Below are 15,410 nucleotides of genomic sequence, written 5' to 3' on the forward strand. Positions count from 1 at the left end.
GAAAGCAATAAGATTAACTCTAAATATTGAAGAATCTAGACAGTCACAGTCGGTCCAGGATCAGATCTTCAAAGGGCTGGGTGATAGGAAGAGGAGAGTGTTCCCGATCCATGACAGGATCCGAAAGCTTATACGGGATGAATGGAAGGACCCAGAGAAAAGGGCTGGTACTTCAAAAGTCTTTAAAAGAAAATATCCCTTTAGCGAGGAAGATTCGGCTCTTTGGGATAAAACACCAAAGGTTGACGCCCTTGTTGCACGAATTTCTAAAAAGGCAGCCTTACCTTTTGAAGACGTCGGCTTATTAAAGGATGCTATGGATAAGAAATGTGAGTCCGTACTTAAAAAAGCTTGGGAATCCAATACCGCCATGTTGAGACCTAGCATAGCTGCTACCTATACTGCTAGATCTTTCTCTCTGGCTCTCTCAGCTGGAGGAACACCTGGTCTCTGACACCCCCAGAGAGGATCTCCTGGCCTCCTTGCCGATTTTGAAACAGGACTCTAATTTCCTGGCAGACGCTTCTGCCGACCTGGTAAAGTCTGTCTGGTTACGCTCTTGGTCAGGTGATACTGCTTCAAAATATAAACTCTGCAGTATCGATTGCGAAGGAGATCGTCTTTTCGGTTCGGTCTTAGATGACATTCTAGAAAAGGCCTCTGATAGAAAAAAGGGGTTTCCACCAGAGTCCAGGTTCTTCCAACAGCGTCGTTCCTTTCGCTCCCAAAGAAAGGGTAGACAGGACCGTAGGAAAAAGGATCCCTCTAGTTCTTGGCAGTCCTCAAAGGGGAGAGGTAGAAATTTCCTCTTTGGTAAAGATAAGTCTACAAAACAGTCCTCCCAATGTCGCCAGGAGCCCGGTGGGTGGGAGATTGAAAGGGTTTGCCCCGGCTTGGGAAAAAAAATCTCAAATTCAGCCTGGGTCCTAGACGCAATTCGTCAGCGATACCAGCTGGAATTTTGCACTCTCCCCCCAGACAGATTTGTTTCGAACAAAAGATTGAAATCAGATCACAATCTTCTAGAGTCTCAAATTTCCCTTTTGTTAGAAAAAAGAGCAGTGGTTCCAGTTCCAGCAGACCAAGAAGGAAGGGGTTTCTACTCCCCAATTTTTCTTGTAAAAAAAACCAATGGCTCTTTCAGAGCAATTATCAATCTAAAGTGCCTCAACAAGTACATAAAATACAAGAGGTTCAAAATGGAGACAGTAAAATCTACAGTGAACCTTTTGACTCAGGGCTGCTCCATGGTAACACTCGACCTGGCGGACGCATATTACCATGTTCCGATCCATCAGAAACATCAAAAATATCTGCGTTTCACAATTTTTAAGGGGGAGAGTCTTCTCCATCTCAAGTTTCAGGTGTTACCCTTTGGCCTGGCCTCTGCACCCAGAGTGTTCACAAAGATAATTGCAGAAATCTCGGCTTTTTTTCACCAGAAGGGGATAAACTTCATACCCTATTTGGATGATTTTCTCATTACAGCAGCCTCCCAGACTCAACTGCAGTCACAGGTGAGGTTCGTCCTGGAGATCTTAACATCCCTAGGTTGGAAACTAAATCTAGAAAAATCAAATCTATCACCCAGCCGAAAGATGATCTTTCTAGGTATTCTTCTGGATTCTACCCAAATTACCTCCTTTCTTCCAGAACAAAAGATCAGGTTAAGGGACATCAGGTTAAGGATTTCTGTCTTTTTAAACCAGACAAAGGTCACGTTCCGAAGGATTATGAAAATTCTGGGACTCATGACATCGACGATTCCTGCGGTGAAATGGGCCCAGGCTCACGGAAGACCACTTCAGGAATTCCTGCTAAAACAGTGGAACAAGAGCGTCTTCTCCCTGGAAAAAAGAGTTACCTTACCTCCAGGAGTCAGACTCTCCTTACAGTGGTGGCTGAACGAGAGAAACCTAGTCAAGGGGGTCCCTTGGAGGCTCTCCAATCAAATAGTGGTAACAACAGACGCAAGCGGGGGAGGCTGGGGAGCCCATTGTCAGGGTCAGTTGTTACAGGGGTCCTGGAATGCAGAGACCCTTCCCCTTTCTTCGAACGCCAAAGAGCTTCTGACTGTGTTTCTGGCCCTAAAAGCCCTGGCTTCAGTTATCCGAGGAAAAAATGTAAAAATCCTCTCCGACAATTCCACCACGGTGGTATATCTCAACAAGCAGGGGGGCACAAGAAGCAGTTCCCTTTGTCGGATAGCATCCCAGATCTTTTCTTGGGCAGAGTCAAACATCCAGTCCATAACCGCGGACCATCTAAAGGGGGGCGAGAACACGCTAGCATACTTCCTGAGCAGGAAGAGAATTTGGCCAGGGGAGTGGAGCCTCAAAAAAGCAGTGTTCCAGAACATCTGCAGCAGATGGGGAGTCCCAAGTATAGACCTCTTTGCTTCCCAGAAGAACAAACAGGTGGACCTTTTCTATTCCCTCTCGGCAAAGGACCACCCGGTGAGAGTGGATGCCTTAGCAGGTCCATGGCCTTTGGGTCTGCTATATGCGTTCCCTCCTTTCCAGCTTATACCAAAGGTTCTGGCAAAGATAATAGAGGAACGAGCCCATGTCATCCTAGTGGCTCCATAATGGCCCAAAAGGCCTTGGTTCTCCCTCCTTCTGAACCTCTCCAAGGGGGACTTCTGGACCCTTCCTCAGTCTCTGGACCTTCTCCATCAGGGCCCAGCCTGGCATCCAGCAATCAGTCAACTAAAATTGACAGCTTGGAATTTGAGCGCTCCATTTTGAAGTCCAAGGGCTTCTCGGATACAGTTATTTCTACATTGCTCTCTAGCAGGAAGCAAGTAACTTCCAACATCTACTGGAGAACTTGGAAAGCCTTCCTTTCATTTGCCAAGGAATCCTGGAATCCCCAGATATGAGGGTAATCCTGGACTTCCTTCAGAAAGGGCTAGGAAAAGGTCTTCGTGTCAGTACAATTAAAGTCCAGATTTCAGCCCTTAGTGCCTTCTTGGATATGAGATTGGTGGATTTGGATGTGGTCAAGAGGTTCATAAAGGGAGCCAGCAGACTTCACCCAGTTATTAGATCTACGGTTCCGCCTTGGGACCTTAATTTGGTCCTTTCCGTCCTTATGGACCATCCCTTTGAACCTCTTGAGTCAATCCCCCTCAGGTTGCTGTCCTTTAAATCCGCTTTTCTCATAGCTATCACTTCAGCCAGGAGAGTGGGGGAGATCCACGCTCTATCACGCAGACCTCCATATCTAACCATCCTTGACGATAGGATTGTTTTGAGACATGAACCCTCCTTCTTACCAAAGGTCTTCTCTAAATTCCACTGCCAACAGGAGATTTCCTTATCTTCCTTCTGCGCAGGGGCGAAGTCTCCGAGGGAAGAACGTTTCCACCATCTAGATGTACGTAGATGTATTCTTGGCTATCTGGAAGCCACCAAGGGACTGCGAAAGTCCGACCGTCTTCTGGTCCAGTATGCAGGCCAAAATAGGGGGCAGGCAGGTTCAAAAATTACTATAGCCCGCTGGATAAGAATGACCATTGCAATGGCCTATACAGTTAAAGGTCTTACTCCTCCGGGGGGTCTAAAAGCCCATTCAACCAGGGCAGTCTCCACCTCCTGGGCAGAATCTGCTTCCGCCTCCTTGTCACAGATCTGCCAGGCCGCTTTAACCACTATAGGTTGGACGTTCAGTCCAATTCGGATTTGTCGTTCGGACGTAAAGTCCTGTCAGCGGCAGTCCCCCCCTAATGGATTCCTTTGTTATTCCTCCTGCTGAAGTGTCGTTGTGGGAGGCGTACGGAAAAGATGATAATTACTCTTACCGGTAATTGGATTTTCCGTATAGCCTCCACAACGGCACTGGGTTTTTTCCCACCCATTAATGTCTTAACTTTTTTTTTTTTTTGTCTAGTATAACTTGATTTATATCTGCCAACAAATACAAGGTTACTTCTTCAGCATCATCCTGGTTCCTTTGGTATTTACTGGAGAAGGTAATGGGGAGGAGGCATTTAAACTTCTGCTTTCTACGTCGTTTCCTGTCCCTGGGGGCGGGGTACCCTCCTGCTGAAGTGCCGTTGTGGAGGCTATACGGAAAATCCAATTACCGGTAGGAGTAATTATCATCTTTTCCCCACTAATACACCCCAAAAAAGGCTTTAGAACATAACTGCACCACTGAACGGCGAATAACACATTTTCCCCCCCACTAATATACGTCAAAAAAGGCTGCAATTTGCTCACTTCACCACACGGCTAATAAGCCTTTTTATACAATAATACACGCAAAAAAAGGCTTTAGAACATATAGCTGCACCTCTGAACGGCAAATATGGCCTTATTTTTTTTCCACTAATACACCCCAAAAAGGTTTCAGAATATATAACTGCACCGCTGAAGGCAAATAAGCCCTTATTATTTTCCTCTAAAACTTCACCGCACAAGGGTTAATAAGACGTAGGAATATTTCCTAGTAATACACCCTGTTAAGGCCTCTTTCACACGAGCGTGATGGATTAGGTCCGGGTGCGTTCATTGAAAATCGCACCATTTTGCAAGCAAGTTCAGTCAGTTTTGTCTGCGACTGCATTCAGTTGTTAAGTTTTTTCCACGCGAGTGCAATGCGTTTTGATGCGTTTTTCATGCGCGTGATAAAAAAAAACAAAGGTTTACAAACATCTCTTAGCAACCATGAGTGAAAAACGCATTGCATCCACACTTTCTTCCGGATGCAATGCGTTTTTCACTGAAGCCCTATTTAATTCTATGGGGGCAGGACTGCGTGAAAAAACGCAGAATATAGAACATGCTGCGTTTTTCATGCAAAGCACAAGTGATGCATGAAAAACAACACTCATGTACACAGACCCATTGAAATGAATGGGTCAGGATTCAGTGCGGGTGCAATGCATTCACGCCACGCATTGCACCCAAGGCGGAAAACTTGCTCGTGTAAAAGGGGCCTTAATGGCTGTATCACACAGCACTTGCACCCCAATAACAAGAAAGGTTTGCTGGAATTACAGAGGTATGCTCTATTGCAAACCTGAAACCAGCAGTATAATGGCAATTTGGATCCCCAGTGAGTGCAGCAAGGTGTAATAGGATTGTTCCTATCACCTAGACTGTACACTCCCCTATTGGACCCCGTTCTCTTTTTATCGTGTGGAATAATTCCTCCATATCCTTTCCCTACACTTATAATCTTTCCCTGAACTTATATTCAGCAAAAAATAAGTTTTCAAGTCCTAGCACTGTCCCTAGCGCCTGCTAGTATCTCTCCCTGCACTAAGTACACTAGAAAATGGCTTAATCCAAGATGGCTGAGGCTATTTATAGGGCTGTGACATCACAGGGCTGTCTGGCTGCTGATTGGCTGCATGCATGGCATTGTGGGTGATTCCTCGTTCCTAGAGTTCTTTCCTCCATGTCCTAACATGTGCAGCAGCCATTTTAAATGCGATTTGTTACCACGAAGAGTCAGGAAATTAAAATTCAGTGCGAATCGAATTTTTCCTGAAATTCGGATTCCACTTTGTCAACTTCGATTCGCTCATCTTTAGTTACAACCACCCTGCAAATCCATCAGCGATGGCTGTGCTTGCGCATAATAGGAAAAAGCACCAGCCTATATGAGCTCCCACGGTCCCGGTCACCAGAGAGACCAACATTTCTTTCCTTTAGTGTGCTGATGGATTGCAGGGTGGTCATAACCATGGAAATGAGCAGTGTATAATTTGATGACAAAATGAATCCAGACAGCAAAGGAAGCAATATGGACAATAACAAAAATTAGTAAGTGGCTTGTATTAGGGTCCATTCACACTTCCGTAGTGTATTGCGGATCCACAATACGCCTGACCGCCACCCTAATAGAAATACCCATTTTTGTCCGCAATTGCGGACAAGAATAGGACAGGTTTTATTTTTTTGCGGAGCCGCGGACCGGGGGAATCTCTTCCGGCCCCATAGAGAATGAATGGGTCCGCACCCGTTCCCGATATTGCGGAACGGATGCGTACCCATTTGCGAACATGTGAATGGACCCTTACTGTAACTTTCTCTACATGATAAATGCAACTTGAAGTGACAAAACCCCTTTAAACACAGGTTAATGCAAACATACATTTCTGTGCTACACAGTATGGTGAACATCTCCATTATCTCCTACAAACTTACAAAGGGTCACAAAATGCATCAAATATGCAAGTATTTTGAATCCTGTTATTTGAGACTAATAAATCTGAAACTAATAAATGTCCCCAATATGCTTGGCCCCTCACACTGAATATACTTACCTGGGTCCCCGCGCCGCTCCTGTTCCCCGCACTGCCGCAGCTGTTGGAGGGGGAGCAGCCAATGGCAGGCGGGGATGGGGACAAGCCTACATAAAGTTACCTGCGATGCTAGGGTGGCTCGTCCCAATCACTGCCTTGCATTGTCTGTCCCCCCCCCCCCCCCCCCCAACACTGGATGTTCTCATCCGCACACCGGAAGAAGCAGCTGCGGCATTGTGGGGACAAGGAGTGGCGCAGGGAGCGAAGAGCCAGGTAAATATAGTCAGTGTGAGTGATCTGGGCATATGGGGGACATTTTTTTGTCTCGGATAACCCCTGTAAATTATTTAGCCAGATTTTGAGATGAGATAGACTGTTCCAGCATTTATAGAAATACCAACTAAAATGTGATATGATATATACCTGAAGCTTCCTCTAGGTGATAAACTAAAGCAGATTCTAAGCTTCCGGCTATTTCTTTAAACCTAAAAGAGGAAAACAAAATTATCTTTAAAACACCTTCCAATTGCTCTAGGAGGGTTTATCTTACAGAAATACTGTACATGTGTATGACAAAGATATATCGTTAAAGCTCCAAAATCAGATTTAAAGCTTCACCACATTCAGAGAACAATATTTGTAATTTTCCATTGATTTACTGTAGCTGCCTGAAGGTATATTATTTTTTACAGGATGAGTTGTATTTTTCAATGGCACTATTTTAGAGCTCACAGAACGTGAGAACATGTGGGAATAAAGACAGCAATTCCGCAATAAGTGCAAATGTATACCATTCACCATGCGGCATAAAAGGAGATTTTTGTATAACTTACCAGTAAAATAATTTTGGGGGTTTTCATTGGGGGACACAGGAACCGTGGGTATAGCTATGTCCTCTAGGAGGCGTTGACACTAGTAAAGGCTGGCAGCTATACCCCCTCCAGCCTGGAGAGAGAGCTTCAGTTTGTGTACAAGCAGTAGGAGAAGCAAGCGAACCAAAGAAAAACGCGTGGAAAACCAACCATGTCAAAGGACCCAACGGAGTTCAAACCAGCAACAGCTACAACTGTGGCCAGACAACAATACTGGGTGGGTGCTGTCCCCCCAATGAACAGCGAGAAAGAGATTTTACTGGTAAGTTAAACAAAAATCTCCTTTTCTCACCCATATTCATTGGGGGACCCAGGAAACGTGGGACGTCTAAAAGCAGTCCACAGGGAGGGAAAAAGCCACAGACCCATGGAAGCAAGCGTCCCTGTAGGCATCTAAGAACTTTCTCCTGCAAGACCACGCGGCCCGCGCAGCGACCGCCAATGCATAAGTATGCACCTGGTAATTTCTTGTGAACATGTGTAAGGAGGACCGGGAGCCGCCTTATACAACTATGCAGCCAAAGCGCGATTCCTCCTAGCCCAAGAAGTGCTCACTACTTTGGGAGAGTGAGCCGTGACACCTAAGGGCGGAACCCTGCTCCAAGCGCGGTATGCTTCAGCACTTGCAGACCAAAGCCAATGTGCAATCGCCCCTTGGAGGCCGCTAATCACTAGCGAGGGCCCTCCGGAGAGAAAAGGGGGTCCCATACGCCGAGAGGGACTGGAGGCTGCCGATAATGATTAGAGTTCTGACAACGTCCATAATGTAACTCCCTTCTGTAGGGTGCAAAGGAAAGGGACAGTGAAGGAAGGACAATTTCTTAATTGATATGGAAGTCAAAGACCACCTTCGGGAGAAGAAGGAATGGGCTGGCGAACCGCCTTATCCTTGTGAAGAACCAGGAAGGGGATCTTGCAAGAGCGCACCCCCAACTTTAGACATCCGCCCGATGGATGTGATAGCCACAAGAAAAACTACCATCTAGGACAGGAGGCGGAGTGAGAACTCCTGCAAGGGCTCAAGGGGAGAAGACTGGAACGCTGAGAGAACTATATTCAGATCCTAAGGCAGTAAGGACGGTACAGAGGAACCGTATGTGCCACTCCCTGAAGGAAGGTTTCCATGGGCATCAGAGGACGCTGGAAAACTGCCCCAGGACAGAAGCGCCAACACCTGACGCATCAAGGAACTAAAGGCTAAACCAAGGTCCAACTCTGAATGTAGAAAGGATAGGACCGTGGGAAGAGAAAAACACGGAGTGAGGTGATGTCCCAGCTTTAACAGAAGCCCAGGAAGGACCTCCAGGTCCCATAATAGATCCTGGGCGAGGCAGGCTTCCTGGCCTAAATCATAGCGCAGAAGACATCCGCCGAAAACCCTCTCCACGTCAGAATGGCAGTCTCAATAGCCACGCCGTCATTGAAATGCTGATGTAAGACCGGACCCTATGAAAGAAGGTCGTCTGAGTGGTAGTGACCAAGGGACGTCTCCAGGAAGGAGAACGAGGTCGGAGTACCATGCGCGACGGGATCAATTCGGAGCGACTAGGATTTGTCGTAATGTCCTCCATCTTGATCTTCCGTAGAACCCTGGGAAGGAGGGGAAGAAACACAAAGGGAGGGGGGGGGGGGGAGGGGGAGACTACTCCCGCCAAGGAGAATAAGGGCATCCAAGTCGCATGCTTCCAGAACTCTGGCTCTGGAGAGAAAGGTGGGAAGCTTTCGTGTATATACAGTTAGCACACCCGGACCAATGGAAGAGTCCCTGTAGAAGGAGGGATGTGAAGGGCGCCACAGCCCACCAGTTGGGACCGGATCGTGCCTGGAATAGAAAGCCACCAAACGAATATCCCGTGCAAATGCAGATGAGGGAAGCTAGCAACGTTGGAACTACCACCAAGGCATGCAGGGTGGCTTATGAACCATGAGACAGAGGAGGAAAGACAGGAGAAGAATAGGCTAGGTCTAAGCCCATTCCACTTACGAGACCGGCGCTATACAGAAGTAGCCAAGTATTAAGTGGCTGTGCAAAAAAAAACTCCGCCTGAGAAGGAAGCCAGGCAAGGGGAGTCACACTGTATTGCTATCCCCATACCCCAGCAGAGGAGGGAGGTCACCCGTAGAGGCCACCGAATTCAGTGCTAAAAGAGTCCACCGCCTGACAAAAGAGCTGTGCAGTAAGAACCCAAGCATGTAGTGGAAATACAATACTGCTCCCACAGTGGTAGCCAGCACTTGCTCGGTCAGCGCAAAACTAAGGGGGAGGCCAGAGACTATCCATAGAAGCCATGTACCATACTGCCCCAGTTAAGTAGTGCTAACCTTAAAACCTCTACCTGGAAGAGCGCTGAACAGGCGCAACTGCCAAGCTAGCTCCAGGGTAGGACCCCTACCTGGCATTGATTCAACAAGGTGCTGATAGCATTCTTTAGAAATGTTGGCCCATATTGATAGGATAGCATCTTGCAGTTGATGGAGATTTGAGGGATGCACATCCAGGGCACGAAGCTCCCGTTCCACCACATCCCAAAGATGAGGGTGGATGGGAGGTTCCAGCGGACTCCACTGGATTGCGCAGGTGGAGAAATGTCAAACGACCCAGGAGGGTGGATTGGGTAGTGCCAGCGGTCCCCTACTGGATTGCGCAGGTGGAGAATTATCAACCAAACGACCCAGGGGGGTGGAATGGGAAATCCAGAGGTTCTCCACTATATGGCGCAGGTGGAGAATTATCAATCAAACGGATTGGGAATACTTCAGCTGTCCTCTGCGGGATTTGCGAACGGATTGGGAACTATGCTAAGTCCTCCTTATCCAAGATAGGCCACGGCCCAGGAAGGGACCAAACGGACAGGGTGGTCCTGCGGTGATGAGGGCTGAGGAGGGGGACCCACATGAACGCACATTTAAATAAATAAAAATTTAAACTAGGAAGCCGGCCTCAATGACAAAAGGCAGGAAGGGGTTAAATTTCGCAATATTATGGCACACTGTACGAGAGGTAGAACCCCAGTAATCAGGTGCTGGTCTAAAAAGGAAGCTGGCCAGGAAGGGTTAAGGAAAGGGGGTCTGTTCTTGTCTAGAGGATCGGAGCTCAGCAGGTGTCTGGGGGAGGGGGAAGCAGGGCGGGAAGAATTTGCGCCAGACACAGGGGGTCTTTCACAGAAGCCCAGGAAGGCATAGAGAGGGTCTTGAACTCCTGAGGCATAGGCTGGGCCTGCTTCATAATGAACGAGGGAGGGAGGGAGAAGAGGGTTAAACATATTTACCTAGTCAAGTGTACTCACCTCATCTTCATCCTCTTCTCCTGCCGCCATCTTCACCCTTCCTCTTTTCCAGCAGGGTCACCCCTTCAGCTACTGGCACCGTAGTGGCAGGATGCTGGAAGGGGGGCTTGGACGGATGACCCTTCTGCTGGCGGGATGCAAGGAGAGCGAGGCTGCTCTGGTCCACTTGGTCTTGTGGGGGAGGAGGCAGCGTGGCAGGCCAACGCTGGCATGCTCCCACGGGAGAACAGGGAGGCGAGGTGTCCACTGTTTCCCATCTGAAAAAGGAGGAAAATAAAAAAAATCTGCAGGAGCTGCACACATATACACACACACACACACACACACACACAGTTTCAGTATAAGTTAAATTAAATGCTGCTAATAAAAAATACAACTCGTCACACAAAAAACAAGCCCTCATACAGCTATGACGATGATAACATAAAATGATTATATCTCTTGGAATGCAGGGATGGAAAAACAAACGATAAAAAAATAAATACACGCAGCGCAAAGGGTTGTCTCACTTCAGCAAATGCTATTTATCAGGGGGACAAAACCAGAACTGGATCGCACAGCCACAATATGCCATGATCTAATTGAGCTCGCTTCTCAGCACCATATTGAAGTGTACAGCCCCCCATACTACATGCTGTACAAGAGGCATTAGTGTACATTTTGATCAAAAGGCATAAGCCCACTCACCACACCAAGGTCGCCTCTTTGAGTGGGAACTACTCTGACAAAAAGGCGCAGCACAATGCCTGACAAAGTGGCACTTCCCTAGTAGGCGGTGGGACCCAGGAGTCAAACAGCACCTCTGCTGTCTAGCAATGCCACCCATGGCACTGGGTCCCACCAACCCACCAGCCTGCCGGGGTGGTGCTGCGGCGTCGATGGTCGCTGTGCTGTGCCAAATTTAGAATAGGGTCCAATTCGAAGAGGCAACCTTGTCGCAGTAAGTGGGCCTATGCTTTTTGATCAAATTGTATACTAATGCCTCATGTATAGCATGCAGCATAGGGGTAGGTATACGATAAATTGCGCTGAGAAGCGATGTTTGTTAGGCTGAGAAGCAGTTAGATAAAAGCATAGTAATGAGGATGTGCGATCCAGTTCTTTTTCTTATATTTTACAAATGTTATTTATCATGTAGACAAAGTAAATACAAGGCACTTAGTATTTGCATCATACACTGCATGTAACCAGGGGGTCACAACCTTCCTGCCATCCAGCAATGATGGCCACTGTGCTTGTACCCTATGATAAAAAGTGAGGACCGCTCTGGTGGCATAAAGACGCATATGCAGCAGCTCCCATTCCAGTCATCTTGTATTTGAAGTGCAGCAGTGGTTGTAACCCCTGGATACAAGCCGTGTATAATGTGATCAAGCCAGCAAAGGAGGCAATATGGACAGTCACAATGTATAAGTAAGTGGCTATTAACTTTCTCTCCATGATAAATGATATTTGCTGACGTTACACAACCCCTTTTAAAGCTACATAAAAATTCTTCCACACGTAAGAAGCCCAGCCATCATTAACGGCTGCAGCGTCCAGAGGAAAGGTAGAAGTATTTTACCACTTTTTAGCTTACACATTATTGAAAAGAATCCAGGGAATTGTACATTTTCATTTTAAGCATGTTCTAAAATTGACACTTTTTCGGCAGCACTTCACTTGCGCTGCACTATACTCTTGCAGATTTACAATGAGGCAAGGAACAAAGCTGCCAAGCCAGAAAGTGGCAATACAGTCACATGATGAACATTATAAAATCTGTTAACGTTTCCTGTTTAACAAGAAATCTGTGTACCGAAATAATCTCTGGACAAGCATATGGTTACCTTATCTGAAAATAGACAGGCAAATTCCACCGGTTATTAAAGCTGTGGTAAGAGGGATGAGCACGTAATCTTTTTACACTTGCTTGTGAACCACATTGCCTTTCAAATTTTCGTAGGAAATCCATGCTTATACAGTATTTCTGAGAAAAGGCAATAATAGTTTTATGTCACACTCACATAGTCAATTATAGGGGCTTTACCTTAACATGAATTTATGGCATATCAAATCTAAAAGACAGAAACCCAGCGATCAGTGTTGCCGTATTGATACACAATCAATGTTTAAAGGGAACTTGTCATGTTGGTGTATTAGCTTAAAAGGGTTGTTTGGGCTTTTACTATTGAGGACCTATCCTCAGGATAGGTCATCAATATAAGATCGGTGGGGGTCTGACACACGGCACCCCTGCCGAGGAGACGACCAGCGCAGTGTCCACGTACAGTCTCACTTCTCTTTTCCTGCAAGCTGCTGCTGTCTATGGCAAACATCTTAGAAGAGAGAAGGGAGGCAGTACGTGCGCACTGCATCTCCTCATACAGCTGATATTCATTTGAGATTTCGCTTCCATGCATTCCCCTTTGTGCAACTGCTAATTTGATATGCAGACAGAGGGTCTCTGTCTGCAGTGAACAGGCTGTGGGGAGAGTTTGTGTGCCCACCAGCACTCAGTTCATTAGGTGACATGCACATTGCTATACACCTTCAACACCATGTAGTGCCAAACTATCCAAGTGAATATCGTAACTTCATTGGATCATTTTTATTTTTTTTGAAGGGACACGTCATGGAATTACAGCTGCTTGCTCCCGGAGAATAGAAATTTTATTACTTGCTATACCAGGCCAGCCATTCCTGAGATGGGGCCCCCATAGTATCTCACATGTTGTATGCTAACAGATTGTGGTCTGCTATTGGGATGGCATCCAGAACAGACAGCCTCGAAGCAATGCAGAAGCCCAGCAGCATCACCTGCCGTAAGAAGCTTCAGAAGACCAGTCAGTGGGACGATATCACACATCAAACTGCTGGTCCCAGTGGAAACATATGTCCACTTGCGATACCACTCAGGCCCAAAATGACATGTTCCCTCCGTCTGGTCTTATGACCATGCTGGGCTTCATTGGACAGCACACTGCCTACTAAAAAAAGAGGTGGTTGCCGTCTCAAAGCCAGGGCACACTCTATTAACATACTATGGGGGCAAGATTCCAGGAACTAAAGAGCTGCTGATAATTAAAAAAATAATAATAATAATAATAATAAAAAAATAAAAAAAAGTGCTATACGCAGGGGCAAGTGGCTAGAAGAACATGTACTTACTCTGAATTTATGTTTGTTTTTTTGTGTTTTTTTCCCCCCAATGACAGGTCCTTCTTAACCCCTTCAGTACCAACCCATTTTTCACCTGAAGGATCAGGTCAAATTTTGGAAAACGGACATGTGTCACTTATGTGGTAATAACTTTGGAACACTTACTTAGGCTACTTTCACACTTGCGTTTGGGTTTCCGCTTGAGAGATCCGTTTGAAGGCTCTCACAAGCGGTCCAAACGGATCCGTTCATCCCCAATGCATTCTGAATGGATAAGGATCAGTATGGCTCTGTTCCGCCTCCATTCCGCTCAGGAGCCAGACACCCAAATGCAGCTTGCAGCATTTTGGTGTCCGCCTGGCCGTACGGAGCCAAACTGATCTGTCCTGACTTACAATGCAAGTCAATGGGGACGGATCCGTTTGACGTCGACACAATATGGTGCAATTGCAAACGGATCCGTCTCCATTGACTTTCAATGTAAAGTCAGGAGTCCCTATTAATATACCATCAGATCAGAGTTTTCTCCAATCCGATGGTATATTTTAACTTGAAGCGTCCCCATCACCATTTAATCTCCATTTTCCTTTAATTTTTGTGGAACACCTAAAGGGTTAGTAAAGTTTGTAAAGTCAGTTTTGAATAACTTGAAGGGTGTAGATTGTAAAATGGGGCAATTTATATTTTGAAATTCGTTCACACTTCGTTTGGTGGTAAAAGGTGAATTGCGTTATGGATTTTATTACCACAGACTATAGCGCAATTCTTTGACGGAATGCCTTTAGAGGCATTCCATTATCCATTCCGTCATAATAGAAGTCTATGGGCTGCAAAACAGATCTGTCCAGTTTCCGTTATGCAGGGGAGTCCTCCCACGCATAACTGAAATGGGATAGGTCCGTTTTACAGCCAACAGACTTCTATTATGACAGAATGAATAAGCCAGGTCCTCCCCAGCAGCTGATAACAGTGCCTGGGCTGTCTGCACTTCTCCTTGTCCCTGCGCTTGGCAGACGCTCCCTCACTCAGCAGACTGGGACAATGCAGAGTTGAATCAGCGCAGAGCAGGGAAGGGAGATCTGCCATCTGCTCAGTGTATAAATGAAAGCAACATGTGGTAAGAGGACCCCTTTGTGCTGCAGGAGATTAACCCTTTAGGGGGAGGGCTCTGGTTACTGACACTTTTTGGGGGCTATTGTTACTGGCTAGTGAGGCGGGATTAGCCTCAGGGTGAGGGCAGTGGCGGCCAACTTAACTGAATAGTTAAATTGCAGTTTTATGCAGACTGGTTGCTAAGGGCTGAATCTTATTAAATATGGGGTAAGTCAGTCTAATAGTAACTGATTCTGGAATATCATGTTATTAGTAACTACATATATGAAAATTGAAATTAGGGTCTAAGTTTGACAGTTATCCTTTATTTTACTGATTTATATTTTCTGAAAGCCATATTTTTAATTGTAATTTTTTTGAAAGATTGTCTAATGTACATAAGGGCTAGTTTCTTGTGGGATGTGGTGACCGTTTGATTGGTACTATTTTGGACTTTTTGATTGCTTGGCATTATGAAAGGTGATTAAAAAAAAATAGCTTTTTTTGACACAGTTAACGGCATTCACCTTAGGGGGTAGATCATGTGATATTTTTAGAGAGCAGGTTGTTATAGACGAGGCGATACCGAATATGTATTTTTTACATTGTAGTTCAGTTTTACATAATAAAGAACATTTGAAAAAAAAGAAATTATGTTTTTATGTCTGTTTTCAGAAAGCCTTTTTTATTTTTTCGGGGCGATTGTCTTACGTAGGGGCAGATTTTTTGCGAGATGAGATGACTGATTGGTAATATATTAGG

General features: G+C 46.0%; 1 protein-coding gene across 2 annotated transcripts in view; it reads right to left on the reverse strand.

The window, feature by feature from the left end:
• COG2 (component of oligomeric golgi complex 2) overlaps positions 1 to 15,410 on the reverse strand; it is a 236,981-nt gene that overhangs the window by 113,050 nt on the left and 108,521 nt on the right. For both annotated transcript variants that reach the window (XM_044290296.1, XM_044290297.1), the window contains 2 exons: positions 12,245 to 12,384; positions 6,680 to 6,741 (listed from right to left, as the gene is read on the reverse strand). In XM_044290296.1, the coding sequence (XP_044146231.1) occupies positions 6,680 to 6,741; positions 12,245 to 12,384 (202 nt within the window). The remainder of the gene's footprint in view (positions 1 to 6,679; positions 6,742 to 12,244; positions 12,385 to 15,410) is intronic.

This window comes from Bufo gargarizans, chromosome 4 (assembly GCF_014858855.1).
Source record: "Bufo gargarizans isolate SCDJY-AF-19 chromosome 4, ASM1485885v1, whole genome shotgun sequence".
In the NCBI taxonomy this organism is placed as follows: domain Eukaryota; kingdom Metazoa; phylum Chordata; class Amphibia; order Anura; family Bufonidae; genus Bufo; species Bufo gargarizans.